This window comes from Pseudopipra pipra, chromosome 15 (genome assembly GCF_036250125.1).
Source record: "Pseudopipra pipra isolate bDixPip1 chromosome 15, bDixPip1.hap1, whole genome shotgun sequence".
NCBI classification, from domain to species: Eukaryota; Metazoa; Chordata; class Aves; order Passeriformes; family Pipridae; genus Pseudopipra; species Pseudopipra pipra.
Genome location: NC_087563.1, coordinates 14,036,127 through 14,050,513, shown reverse-complemented (window position 1 = coordinate 14,050,513; position 14,387 = coordinate 14,036,127). Strand labels below are relative to the sequence as shown.

General features: G+C 53.9%; 1 protein-coding gene across 1 annotated transcript; it reads left to right on the top strand.

The window, feature by feature from the left end:
- CDX1 (caudal type homeobox 1) lies at positions 1–12,199 on the top strand. The gene is made up of 3 exons (XM_064672054.1): positions 1–559; positions 11,482–11,627; positions 11,858–12,199. The coding sequence occupies exons 1-3, from the start codon at positions 133–135 to the stop codon at positions 12,062–12,064; spliced, it is 780 nt and encodes a 259-aa protein (XP_064528124.1). The 5' UTR covers positions 1–132; the 3' UTR covers positions 12,065–12,199.
- The last annotated feature ends 2,188 nt before the right edge of the window (positions 12,200–14,387 follow it).

The following is a 14,387-nucleotide window of genomic DNA, read 5'->3' as shown; positions in this document are numbered from 1 at the left end:
GGCCCCAGGACAGGCTCCCCAAGGCGCCCAGGTGAGTGGCGGGGAAGGAGGGGCGGCCGCCTCCCCGCCAAACCCAACCGGCCGCAGTCGCGGCTCAGCGGCACAGCATGTGCGTGGGGTCGGCCGGGGAAGATGTATGTGGGTTATCTTGTGGATAAGGACACCAACATGTATCCCAGCCCGGTCCGGCATCCCAGCCTCAACCTCAACCCCCAGAATTACGTGCCGGGGCCGCCCCAGTACTCGGACTTCGCCAGCTACCACCATGTGCCGGGGATTAACAACGACCTGCACCACGGGCAGCCGGCGGCCGCCTGGGGGTCTCCCTACACCCCTGCCAAGGAGGACTGGCATTCCTACGGGACCACGGCGACGCCTTCCACTGCCAGCCCAGGGCAGTTTGGATTCAGCCCCCCAGATTTTAACCCCATCCAGCCCCCAGGCTCTGGACTCCTGCCTCCACCCATTAGCAGCTCTGTCCCCCAGCTCTCTCCTAATGCCCAGAGACGCACCCCGTATGAGTGGATGAGGCGCAGCATTCCCAGCACCAGCAACAATGGTAAGGAAATCCCCAACCCTGCACACTTGCGCCGTCCTCAGTACAGAGGATCTCTAGGCTAGAAGTCCTGTGGGGCCGGATCCTGCTCTGTGGCTCTCCCTGCATGGGGACTGCCAGAGGGACAGCAAGCTTGGCCTGCCCTTGGCGTGGTACCCAGTCCCCAAAGAGCAGAGGACCCCACCACCGAAGTGGCAGGAGCTGAGGATGGGCAGGGAGGGTGCTGTCCTTCCACATTGGCGGCAGCTGGGATTATATGGTTGGAAAGTCCTTTTCCCCATCCTGGCACCCCTGTCTGCACTTGCGGCCACAGGGTAGGGATGGGCAGAGTCAGAGACACCCAGGACACTGAAGGGGTGTTGGTGGGGGTTCTCATGCAAGGGTGAGTGTGTGGGGCTGTGTCTGTATGTGAGAATGTGAGTTGGCTGTGTGAGAGCCTGTGCATGGTGGGTGTGCACATGCTGTGTGCATGTATTTGTGTGTGTGTATGTGTGAAGGGAAGGTACTGTACATAAATACAGGCCGTGTGTGTGTGTGTACAGAAGGTGGATTTAGTGAGGTGTTACAGCCTCTGTGTGTGTGTGCAAGGTACCCTGAGCAGTACATGTGTACAGTGTCACCGGGTGTGTATGGGGGGTTTTATGGGCTCAGTGTGTGCGTGCAGGGTGTTGTGTGTGGAGGATGGTGCTGTGCTCGGTGTGTGTGTGACAGGCAGTGTGTGTGTGCAAAGTGTTGGGGACAGTGCCACGTGGAGGGTGGACATGGGTGCCACAGGTGCAGCATGCCATGGGTGGGTGCTTGGCACTGCAGAAGAGGGTGCCCTGGTTCCTGTAGTCACCTCTGGTGTGGGCACCAAGTGGTTGTGCTGTCCCCAGGGTCCTGTCCCCATGTCCCTGGGGTCCTGTCCCCACTGAACTCCTGACCTGGGGAAAGCGTCTGGGCGACCCCAGTGCCCTGCCCACCCTGCTGCCCACTTCAAAGGCAGTGGGCAGATCCCCCTTGGGGCCAGCCCAAATTGACAAAGGCTTCTCTTTGTCATGGAGATGGTGGCTGGCTCCTTTGGCAGCGAGGTGAGGTGCCGGGGCCCTTTGTCCTGACCTACCCTCACCCTTTCATCTTCCCAGCCTGGTCCTGTCCTGCCACAGCGGGACCCTCTGCCCACAGGGCTTGCTTGGACCTGCCACCCCTCTTCCTCTCCTGTGCTGGCCATGAGCTCCTCAGAGCTCTGCTGAGGCCAAACTCACTGCAGGAGTGGCTGTGTTTTCAGTTACTGCTGCCCCACATCCTTGGAATCAGGGCTAGGGCTCCCTGTTCGCAAAGTGTCTCCAGTTTTTGGCTTGTTTTTGGCTCCACGCTATTCCCACTGGCCAAGGCCCATGTAAGGGCCTTGTGCAGAGGTGCCTGGGGTCTTCCAGCATGGAAAATAGCTACTTATGCTCCTAGGATCCGTGTGGCAGGAATGGGGACCAGTGACTGCAGCGGAGCAGGCAGAACATCCCGATAAATGGAAAAAAACAGCCCCAGTCTGGAAAGAGGAGGGGAGAGGCAGGCTGGTATTTCCTGTCCCATTTTAAGCACTGAATATAACTATTTAGGAAAAATGCCTCTCCCCACACCCAGTGATGGAGACCCACAGGCGTGCCAGAGCTGAGGGCTGCCCTCTGCCTGGGGTGGAAGGGGGATGTGATCTGCAGCCCTCCCCTGCAGCTGGGACCCCGCCACTTCTGCAGGTTTTGTAGGTTTGAACATCTCAGTTTCTTTTGAGGAAAGAGGTGGGAGGGGAAATTAATGAGAGGGGAAAGCCATCAGCACACCTCTCCTGTGGATCAAGGGCATGGGTTTACACCCAGCAGTGGGGCTGAGATAAAACAGGGGCTTGAAAGTGCCTCTGATTGAGTCAGACAACAATTGAGTTGATTGAATTCTGGAAAAATATCATTAGTTGCTTAGTTTGTATCTCTTAGATCAAATACAAAGGAACAAATAAATCGGCCTTGTTCCTCACACACAGAGGAGCTGCCCCAGCCTCACCACAGCGATGCGGGGCTGGATGCTGGGGTGAAAGGCCCTTTCTTGTGGGGTTTTCCTTAGGATGGATGACACAGTCCCTTTCTAAGGCACTTACAGATTAAGGACCTGTCCTTGCACCTCTGCTGGGTCCAAGCCCAGCGCTGCTGGTGCCAAGTGACTGCAGGATTTGGCCATTGTGGGACCATGTGCTGGGAGATGGTGGGATGCAGCTGGTGTTTTCCAGTGCTACCCTTTAAATAAAAGTCTCCATTAAGCTTGAAAGAGTGCAGGGCAGAGATAGGTTTGACATAGATAAGGGTGAAGCTCTTAGATGAATCATTTTATTGGAATCAATAAGCTGGACTTTAATCAATCTGTATTGATAAACTACCCCTCTCACCACGGTGGGAATAGGAAATGAATACACAGACTTCTTCACTATAAATATCAACACCTTCATTGTGAGTGCTATAAATCATGATACTTCAGAGAGTTGTAAATTAAAGTTCCCTCTCTGTCTTGATTTGTATAAACAGCCTTTGGCCTTAGTTTGAAAGCTTTTGGGGAAGAGCTGTGTGGTGGCAAGAGCGAATGTTACGCAGGGAATATGAGTGTGTTGGGGACTTCTGCAAAAGTGATCCAGAGCCTGAGGAAAATCAGTGAGAAATCTCCCAGTGACTCACTGGGAGAGTCAGGCTTTGCAGGGGGATGATTTTATGTACCTGTTGCTACATACATGCGTGCTTCACCTGGCTGAGCCAAGATAACTCAGCAGCACAAGGGATTGCAGCACCGGTTGCTGGGAATGGGGAGTTAAAGGGAACTGAGCTGGAAGATGTCCCCAAGCCTCATTTCTCTCTCCAGTGTCACCTCTTTTTCTGCTCATAAAATCTTCATGAGCAGCGTGTCAGAGCCTCATGCTTCCTCCTTATTCACAATTATTTGCAAACTTCCCTGTGAATTGCACCCTGGGTTTATAAAAAGCTCAGGAAGGTGGCTGGAAAGGGGGTTGGCTGAACTTTGAAATTCACCCACTGCTCATTAGTCATGCAAATCCTTAGATACTGCCTTGGGTCTGGCTTTTAGGTCACTAATCCAGCCAAGGCAGCAGTGCTAAATATTGCAAGTGAAAGTGCAATTGGGGCATCCCTTGGGGAGGCAAATGTGCTCAGGGCTTCACGTGGCACCAATGCCTGCGGTGCCTGGGCAGGTTTTGGGGTAATGGAGAGCAAAGAGTAGTGCTCTGAACATGGGTGAATGGCGATTTGCTGGGTGTGCAGTTTTCCATCTCAGTTTTCACTCTTTCTAAGTCAGTTTTCCGGCTCTGTTTATTTTCCTAGTGAGGCCCATGTGTAAAATTCCCAATAATGAGACAGAAACATTTCCCCTGGACTGCTGGGGTTCATGCCGTGCTTGGTATATTTTGGAATGATGGTGGTGGCTGGAGGACAGTGGATTTCCCTGGTCAGCCCCTGTATGGGGGACCCCTCTTTAGGACATGGTCACTCCCTGTGAGACCCTTTGCTCTCCCAGGACTCTCAGTGTCCGTGTGTTGGGCCCCATCAGTCTTCTCCCCTTGAATTATTAACCCACAACCTGCTCCTGGCCCCATCTGGGGTTTGTTGTCTACTTAGCCTGCTGGCCAAGGTACAGGCCTCTTAAACTTCCCTAGAATTGACTTTCCTTAAACAAAAAGGGCTTCCCTGGAGCACTGGCGGTACCTACGTGATGGGCTTGGCTGCCTAATACCCCAGGATTAGCAGAGGGGCACTTTAAACCTCTGGCCAATGACAGATGTTTCCTATAGGGGACCCTTCAAGGACACCCACTCCAGTGCTGTTAGCTTTGTGATCACTTGGATAAGGGGCTGGATCCTTCCCCCTGTGCTGCCCCACAGTAAGGATGGGCCAAGCCCTGTGGGGCTGCAAAGGGGGAGAGGAATCCTGGTGCCCAGATGGGACCCCCACTGCCTTGCTGTCCTCCTCCTGCTGCAGATGGGCCAGATCCATCCAGGAGGTAGGTCAGGATGAGCTGGATGGGGGCTGGTGTGAAGGCAGTGCTCTGAATCAGGCTGTTCCCATCTCACAGGCGCTGGCTGTCGCCCCGGTGCTCCTCGCCCTCCCGCCCTGGTGTGGTCTTTGACCCATCACAGGAGCCAGGCTGGCAGCACTCAGCTTGGCACCCATAAAACATGGGAACAACTGAAGGAATCTGCCAGTTGCCAAAATAAAGGATTGAATCACAGCAGGGCCAGTAAAGACTTGTCTCAAAATCCAGCTTCAGGCTGCTGCCTCTGGGGTTGAAGCATCTCCGGTTGTGCTGTCCGTGCCCAAGAACATGAGGTTGTGATGGGGAACTGCCAGCTCGCTGCAAACACCAGAAACCATCTCTTCATTCCCTTGGTGTTTGCACCTCCTGGGAGGAACATGAGGCTTGCAAGAGAGGTGCCTTTTCCCATGTATCAGGGTGTGGGTGCAGTTTTGGCCCGGTCACAGTGCCAGCAGTGCAGAGCCCAGCCAGGACCAGCCTGTGCTCTGGCGCACTGGTCTGTGCTCTCCAAATCCAGCTCTTTGACCAGCTGTGTGTGTGTGTCTGTCCTTTCCCAGCAGCCTGGCTGCCCTGAGCAGCTGTGCCGTGCACCAAGCCTGGGCTCTGCCTCACAGCTCTGCCAGTCCCACAACCCCCGGGTGCACAACCCCCAGCCACAGCTTTGCACTTAGAGCTAAGGTGTTTGGGGAGGACAGAATTTGATCCTCTGTGAGCAGGAGACTAGAAAGCCATTGGGTCAAGTGGGGCAGTTTGGCAAGTGAAACATTTCCAGTGCACGCTGCACCAAGCCAAAACAGGTTTTATTGCTAGTGGGTGCCCACAGGAGCATTGCTGTTTGCTCTGAAGTCTTTGGAACCAGGTTGTGTCAATGTTAGCAGACGGCCTGGAAGGAACTACCCTGGGGATAGGAGGGTTGCTGGGGTCCTTGAAGGGGCCTGCAGCACTCTGTGGCACAGGTGAGTCTTGCCTCAACCCTGATGTCTGTAATGGCCATTTTCCCAACCCAGAGTAGAGACTGGGGAGCTTTGGCAGGGTCCATTGGGTGAGGATTCATCCAGCATCTCCTCCCTCTGCAGTACAGAGACATTAAATATGTGGGGGGGGATGTGTGGTTCCTCTCACCCAGTTTTTGACACCCAACAGTTGTCAAAATCTGCTGCATTCTGGCAGAGGAATGATCCCAGGGATCTCGAGAAGGACTGCCCTCCGGAGGGGGTCGTTTCTCCTTGGCCGAGATGAAGCAAACCACATGGCTCCGCTCCTTCGCCCCGTGTTGGTCGTCCCATCCATCACTCCTCTGCTTCCTGCGGCAGAGGAAAAATAGCTGAGGATATTGAAGTATGCACGGGAAGGGGAAGGCTTGTGAAAAGCTTGAGCTGCTGGTTCCCAGCACGCGGGGAGGGTGGGGGGCTCGGGTTTATCCCCCCTTCCCAGGCCACAGAGGAGTGTGGGTGTTTTGGAGCAGCTGCTGGAGCTGGAGGGGAAAGGAGGGGAGCAAACAAGTGTGGGGCAGGGGGTGCCCAGGGAGGGCATCAGAGGCTCAGCCCCTGCCACTGTTGGTGCAGACTTTGGGGTTCCCAATTCCAGTCAGTTTAGGGATGGTGAAATGAGCTGGGCTGTCTGTCCTGAGGCTCGGTATCACCACTGTGCAGTGAGGCTCCCGTCACCGCTGCTCGGCAGAGGGAGCATCGACCCCTCCACACAGAGGCAGCTGGAGCACAGCTGGCTGCCAGATGAGGATGGCTCCAGCCAGCCTGGAGTCTCCTGGGCTTCAGGAGCTGATCCCAGCCCTCTTCTGGGCTTGGGGTCTCTGTCATGGGGCATCACTCTGCTGGCTGTCCCTGTCTTTGTGGAGGTGTGGGTTAGGGTTAGCTCCATTTCCACCCATGGACCTGCAGAAGGACTGGGGGTTAAGCCGTCCAGGGGGTCCCACCAGCAAGCAGAGCTGTGGCTCTGATCCTGGGACTTCACTCTGCTCTGGAACTGCTTCTGTGCCTCAGTTTCTCCATCTGTAGCATTGCCTAAGCTCTGCCGGGGGTAGGGGAAATTTTCCTTGATCCTTTCCCTGGGGAGAAATGCCAGATCCTGACAGAGCACTGATTCCTTTGGGATGGAAGGACTGCTCATTCAGAATAAAGCTACTTTTTCATGGAGAGGAAGCACCCACACGGAGGGGACAGCCTCGAGCCCTGTCTTTGTGCATTTAACCCCAGTGCAGACCAGTTCTTTCCTAGGTGCTCACTGGTAATGGGACTTACACACAGCTGATGTTTTTCAGCATTACAATTTTGTAATGCCCTCAGATAGTGTGGGACTGTGCACCCAGTACAGACAGACAGGCAGACAAGGCTGTACAGAGGGAGCCAGTGTGTGGCCAGAGCATCACCAGGAAGGTGAGACCAGGTAGACTGGGGAAAAGACAAGTTCTGTATAGCACATGCCAGCTTTTACTCCTTCACTGTTTTCCAGCTCCACCCAGGGTGCCCCTGCCACCGTGCAGTCTCTTTGCTCCCTGGTTTGAATGAGCTCCTTTCCAACTGTTTTTAGAGCTGCTCAGCACCAGTCTCACAATGTCCCATATTGCTGATGTCTCAGGGATTTGGGGGCACAGTTTCTTAATTAAAGCCATCCTTTGGACAGGCCAAGGTCAGAGAGAGGGTGAACTACCACCTCCCTGGCAGCTGTGGCCGTGGATGGTGGGCACAGGGATCTAGTTTGATTTTCCTTTACCCTGCCAGCTCCTGATACAGCCCAGGGCAGGAGCTCCAGCATCCCTGTTCTGGGGCAGGGCTGCTGTGGAGAGCAGATCCAGGCTGGGATGAAGACTCCATCCCCCTGTGCAAGTGTGTGTGTGTGTATGTGTGTGTGCACACTCGGGAGCGCGTCCCTTGGGGTTTGCACAGCACATTAAAGCTATTCCCTTATCTAATCATGACTCAGGTGAGTGCTATTAGGGTTATACATTAACAGTAGTAACGATCCCTTCTCCCCACACAGCCATTGGCCCTGCCTTGATCCCAAAGCCGAAACCATTCCCACTGGCCCCATGAATGGCTCCATTTGGCTGCCTGAGCAGTTCCTTTGCCTGGCCTTTTGGGGACAAGCAGGAGGAGCTGTAAATGTATAGCAGGGCTGGAAGTGGCCAGCAACTGTGTTAGGAGACATCACCAGCACCCCCTGTGCACCCCATGCACCCCAGTCACACTCCCTCCTGGGACAGCAGCCTCAGCTCCAAACTTTCCCAGCCATGGGACTGCCTGATACACCTTTGCCAGGCTTGGCTGTAAACGTGGGAGCAGCTCCATCACTCTGCTCAGCCTTGCTCCCTTCTGCAGCATCAGGGTGTCCCCATAGGCATGAGGGCTCCCCATAAGGAACCAGGCTGGCTCGTCCCGAATTTCCTCTTTCTTTTTCACAAAGCCATAAAAACTCTCCAGGAGAGAGTTAAGTGTAACCCAGCATTCATATTCAAGGCAGTTGAATTATTCATTGTCAATAGTATTTCTTTTGAATCCTTTTCTTTTCCTTGTGAATCACTCACAGCACATCCCAGAGTTCAGCAAACATCCGAAACCAACAGTTAGTCAAGGTGAATAACTTTCCATCTCTGGCTTGGTAGTGAGCCCTCTGTTTTGAGTCTTTTCTACCTGACATTGGGCAGCGAGAGCCCGGTGCCCAGCTCCCCCAGTGATGGCTCTGCCAGCCCTGAGGCAAAGCACAGCCCTCCATCCAGGATGAACGATGAAGAGGGAATAACAAAGAACAAGCTGTGATGGATCTATTTACAGCTGCAGCAGGAAATAATAATTCCTACTGAAATTCATGGCATATGTGGTATTCGCAAACTGCCTTTATTCTTTATCCTTTAATTTTTTTTTACTGTATCTGTCAATTCCTTCACTTTCCAGGTGTTTTTAGGTAGGGTATTCAAACAGCAATGTTTCCAATAAGATCATTTTTAAGTTATTATCTTTTTAGGAAAGTGTTTGCTTTCAAATGAAGAAAGAAAGATAAATGTATGAGAAAGAAAAAAACTTGTAGGAGCCCCTGAGCCTGGAGCAGCCAAAGGGAGCCCAGTTTCTCACAGAGCTGCTAAACCTCACATAAATCTCCACCAGCGCATCTGGTTTATTCTGTAACTTCCCAGGATCACTGTGTTTGCAAATTCAGCACAGGTCCCTGCTGGGTTGGGGTGAAGAAATTCTTTTCATGCTGGTGAACTCCTCCCCTGTGGGGTGGCGAGAGGAGGCAGCAACAGGACAAGGGTCCTGTGAGAGAGCAAGGGGAGAGTGTGGGTCCTACATGGGCTGGGTGCCTCCAACATCACTCCAGCCCAGCAGTATCTTCTGTGGGCAGTTTTGCTTTGAGCTGTCACAGCTGATGTGCCAAATAAGAGACAAGCACCCAGCAAAGCTGACATAGACCCCTTGCACACTGACTTGCTGTGTTTCAGCCGTGTCTCTGCAGACATTCCACACACATCTTGCTCAAACAAATTACCTTTTTTACCCTGTTTTGACCTGCAGAGTCACCCTCTGTGTCCAGAGGCAGGTTTGACCTGGCAGTGGTGAGGAGGGATTAGGTGTTCACTTCTGACCAGCCCTGGGATGAGCTGGGCTCCTCACTCTCTGAAGTGGTCACTGAATTCATTACATCCCTCAAAAACAAGTTAGTGGCAGAAGTCCAGCCCTGGACTCTCTGGTTCCATTCCTGGTCACGTTGCAGCCTTGATGGGTTCACACCCTCTTCCTAGTATCACTGGAGAACTCTGGTGCTTCTTGAGGACTGTGCTGGGACCCTCGTCCATCACTCCGTTCATGCTGTGCTGAGCCCCAGCCACCACCTCCAGGAGCAATGGCAGGACAAAGGGTGGCACACTCATGGAAATCAGGTGCTAACTTGAATTGGGTGACTGCTGCTTGTGTGCCTTGGAGTGCCAATGTCAAGTCCCAGCAGGGCAAGATGCCTTCTGTGCCAGCCCACTTTCTCCCACTCATGTGCTTCCACGCCCGGTTTGCTCAGTGGTCAATGATATGAGCTGGGTTTGTGGCTCCTGCTTATTTAGTAGAAAAACAGCTGTCTTTGTACATCCCATGGGATGCTGCAAGGGAAATGACCCTGAGGGTGCCCCTCCCGGACCTGGAATATACAGTGGCTGTGGGTTGTTCTGCCTCCAACACTCCTTTACATTTATGTTTCAGTGTAAGAAGTGGCTTAGGAAAGTCCCCATCTCCTTGCAATGGGAAAGCAAGAGAGAGACACTGTCAAAAGTAAAACTGAGTTGGTCGAGAAACAGATTTTCAGCCTGAGGGTTGGGGTTTTTCTCTGTGGAGATTCTCTGATGTCCTATTAGTGTCTCTAGAGCCCAGTTTTGCTCTGTGCCACCCAAACTCCTGCTTCCACTGGGAGGCTCAGAATTTAATTGTATTGCTGAGACTGTCCAATGTCCATCTGATTTGGCCCAAACTGGCTGAGGTGCCAAAGACTTTTTAAGGGGAATGGATGAACAGGATGGCAGGCACATAAAGATCCCCCTTCCTGGCATAATCAGGCTGCAAGTGAGGTCATATAGGTCCTTGGGTCACTAGAAATCCCTCTCTGCACATCTGCAGCAGTGATGGGCAGTATCTTGTCCATGCTGGTACACCCAGGGCAGCCCCAGGGAAATCCATGGAGCTGTTCTGCACTTGCTCCTACTCCTCTCTGTGGCAGCACTGCTCTCAGCAGCAGAAATTCAGGAGAAGATGGGCAAACGTGTCTGCCAGGCAAACAAATGACCAAGCACCATCCCTCTTGACTCCCTGGAACAGGATTTTGTAATTTTGGGTGGAGAAGCAAATATTCACAGCTGTGTTTATTCCCTGCCCATGGGCATTTCTGCAGAGGAAAGCACCAGGATCTTGTCAGCAAACTTCCAGGCATAGGTGTCCTTCCTTGGAGTGCCACCTGCACCCCTCGGCCCCCACCCCAGGCAGAGTTCCACAAATCCTGTGTGTTGGTGGGTTAGCAAAGGAACTAACAGAGGAGACAGCAGGGCTGTCTTTTGACTATATTCTTCTGCTACAAAGCAGCAGGTGCTGCTTGCAGACATGTGGGATGTGCATCTCTGCACAGAAATGTGAGTCTTGATGGCCCCAACCTTTGTTCATATCTGGGGGTGCCAAGGAGAGATTCAGATTGGCATTGGCCAAAAGTCCCTGGCCTGTGGAGTCACTCCCCAGGACTGCTTAGGCATCATGTGGGCTTTCTTCAATGGATCTTTGAAAATGCATGGAAAGCCCTCTGTCTTAGATCAGTACAGGGAAAAGGAAAATAACCCTCTCAGTGGCAGAGAAATGCTGTCATTCTAGGGTTTTCTGTCTTTCCCGTGTCCTGATCCATGTGCCTTCAAGTGATAACAACTTTGTTTAGGGCTTCCTGGCAAAGAGATGGGCTTTCCCCAGCAATCCCAGGCAGCTTGTCCTCAGTCCACCACAGGACTTGCAGCTCTGCTCCTCTCAGGGACCATGTGTCATAACACATGGGATTTATGGTCCATCTCCTTGAGGTGCCTCTGAATCCCTCCTGCTCTTTCCACCAAGCAATTCCACCAAAGCTCAGGTACTTTCCAACAGGGAGAAACACCTTGGTGCTAACCAGGATGGACATTAAATCCAGTAGGAGCCTCACGACTGTCTTTCCCGCTGGTCCCCAGGGCATTGCCACGTTTCTCCTGAGCTCCTGAGCTCCACGTTTCTCCTGTGGAGACAGGTGGTTGTGTATCTCCTCCGTGCCTCTCCCCTCCACTGCTCCCCTTCCAGCTCACCTCCACCCCTTCCTGCTTCCCTCCACAGCTCACCTCTCACTCTGCTCTCTCTCTCTGCCAGGCAAGACCAGGACAAAAGACAAGTACCGGGTGGTGTACACGGACCACCAGCGCCTGGAGCTGGAGAAGGAGTTTCACTACAGCCGCTACATCACCATCCGCCGCAAGGCCGAGCTGGCCGCTGCCCTGGGGCTGACTGAGCGGCAGGTCAGTGCTGCAAAGTCCCGGGAAAACCACGTCCCAGGGGGAGAGGGAGATGGGAATGGGGTAGGGGAGGCTGTGGCCCAAGCAGTTGGCAGAGGCCCCACCTTGCTCCACAGAAATCCCTTCCTTTCCAAACCTGGGGATGCCCTCCCTGCCCCAGGGGCACCATGAGGGTGGTCATCTTTGGTTGCATCCATCCTCAGCTCTGCATATCCATCTTTTCCTTTCTGCAGGTGAAAATCTGGTTTCAGAATCGGAGGGCGAAGGAGAGGAAGGTGAACAAGAAGAAGCTGCAGCAGCAAAGCCAGCCCACCAGCACCACCACGCCGACCCCGCCGGCTGTCAGCACGCTCGGACCCATTGGGGGCCTCTGCAACAGCAGTGCCCCCAACCTCGTCTCCTCATCTCCACTGACGATCAAGGAAGAATTCATGCCTTAACCCCCTTCACCAGCTACAGACACCAAGAGATAAGCACTATGCACAGAGCCCAGCCGGTCCGTGTGCTCGGAAGAGTGACAGCCCCTTCCCAAAGACACGATGGTCCCCGACTGAACCGACGGGGCAGACAGAGAGGGGGCAAGGTGGCACTGGGACCTTCCCAAGGGACTGGTGGGCTGTGTAAAAAAAATGGGTTAGGTAGTACTGCTCTCCCATGGGAAACACACACTGCTCTGGTCTCTGTAGCCCAAGGCAAGGTCCTTATGTCAGCAGAAGAGAGGGGGTGGTGGTGGAGGAGGGCTCTCTTGTGATGCTCCAGGTGGAACTGGAAGGATGCTTCCTTTGGTCCTCCTGGCTTTGCAGCTGCCTGGTGCTTTTGAGCAGTTCGAACCAGACTGAAGTAGAAAAAAGACCTGGCTGGACTCAAGGCAAAATGGGTTTCTGCTGAGCTGGTCTCCTGGGAAGTGGGGTGAGGAGGACAGAGCAAGCTGGGCTGCAGGAACCAGGCAAGACACTTGGCTGTAGGACATGATGGAGGAGTCCTTCAAACCACAGTGATGGTGGCAAGCTGGAGCACATCCTTGGCAAAAGTCCCTGAACAGCCCTGTCCATGTCCTCAGCCACCCTGGCAATGCCCACTGTCCCATCACCAGCTCTGCCCCTGCAGACACAAAGAGCCACATGGAGATGTGTCCAGCAGTCTCAGTGCCCCCAGCTGTGCCATGGCAAGACAGCACTGCAGCCATCCTCCACCTGGAGCACAGGGAGAGGAGACAAGGGAGCCTGGCACAGGCACACTGGAGGCAGACCATCCTGCTGAGCCCTGAGACCACCTTCCTGTGGGGAAGTGGAGGAGAACAGGTTTGCCATTGGGATAGGGTGCAAGAACCAGCCCCATGCTGTCCAGAAGGGCTGACACCAGGAAAGGGCTGTGTGCTAGTCCAAGGGATCACAGTCACCACAGGCACCGGGAGCTGCTGCCAGGTGGGCAGGAGCCACCTCAGGCGTGTGAGAAATGGGGCTGGCATGCACTCTGCAGTTAGGGGATGGAGAATTGGTTTTCAGAAAGACAAAGAAGCTTTTTTTTTTCCTATTTTCTTTAAAACTACAGATTACAGGACTACAGATTTTGTCCTCCCTGTCTCCCCTCTCCTCCATGCACTGTACCTCCTTTTACCCTCTCTGTGCCCTAGGCCAGTAACTACCCCCTGTCTATTCCTGCTGGTGAGCTGCATCTGAGCAGTCCCTTCATCCCACACCCCTGACCACTGTACTGGCCCAGGTTAATGGGCAGCCCAGTTTCAGCAGACCCAAAGGCCAGTGGGGCACAGCTGGGGCACAGCTGTGTCTGCGTCTCCTCCTCAGGGCTGAGCCAGCTGCTCCTGAGCTGCGGCTTCCGAAGTCCGAGACAGGGATTAGGGAGCATGAGCTTTGCATGGTGGCTTGTGTGATCTTTCCCAGCATCATCTCTCCAAGCTCCATGAACATGGAGCAGCAGACATGTCCCTGCTGCCTGCAGAGTACCCAGTCAAGCCCTCATATGCCACCCAACAGTGTCCTGTGCCTCACATCCCTTGGCTGTCCTGTCCACTGCCAGCCCCACACTGCTCACAGACCCCAGGACACAAGGTGCCCGGGTGTGCTGTGGCTTTTACAAGTGGGTCATTATCCCACTGCACCCACTGCTCTGCTCCAGCCCTCAAAGGCTTTGGGTGTCCCTCCTGCAGGAGCTGGTGACACCTCCCACAGCCACTGCTGCCAGGTGCACACAGTGATGAGGACAAATGTTTGCATCAGCTTGGGACTTTGGCTCAGTTTTTGTGTATATAAGGCAGAACTGGTTTTCCTTTTTATTTTTAGGCATCAGTGAAAATAAAAATGAGCAGGAATCCTGTGTGACACAGGTTTGTTGCTGTCCCTCCTGGCCCATGGTGTTGTGGCAGGGGAGGGTGCTGTCTCAGGAGTCACACTGGCGCCGATGCCGCTGAGCACAGCCAGGGTTGGGAAGGGTGCCTTGGGACAGCAGCCTTGCCCACATAGCACACACTGTGCCCATCCCACAAGGGCATTGCTGGCGGTGTCATGGCTCATATCGTGGCTTGGCGCTGCCACGTCTCATTCCTTTGGCTTCAAGAGGGATGGCAATGCTGGGTGACCCAGCGGCTGCAAACTCTGGAGACAGCAGGGAAAGGGTGAGGCCATGCTTGGGCTGGCAGAGGCCAAAGAACAAGGCCAGCTCCCATTGGCGCCTCCTGGTCTCTAATCTCATTTTATGGCTGTCGATGGGCTGAATATCCTCCTTGTCCAAGATGAACAAACAGAG

Bases quoted from the DNA above. Each gene is read 5' to 3' on its own strand.
- CDX1 (XM_064672054.1), top strand. From the start codon at position 133: ATGTATGTGGGTTATCTTGTGGATAAGGACACCAACATGTATCCCAGC. The intron at 560-11,481 runs GTAAGGAAATCC...TCTCTCTGCCAG, and splicing joins TCCCAGCACCAGCAACAATG to GCAAGACCAGGACAAAAGAC. The intron at 11,628-11,857 runs GTCAGTGCTGCA...TCCTTTCTGCAG, and splicing joins TGGGGCTGACTGAGCGGCAG to GTGAAAATCTGGTTTCAGAA.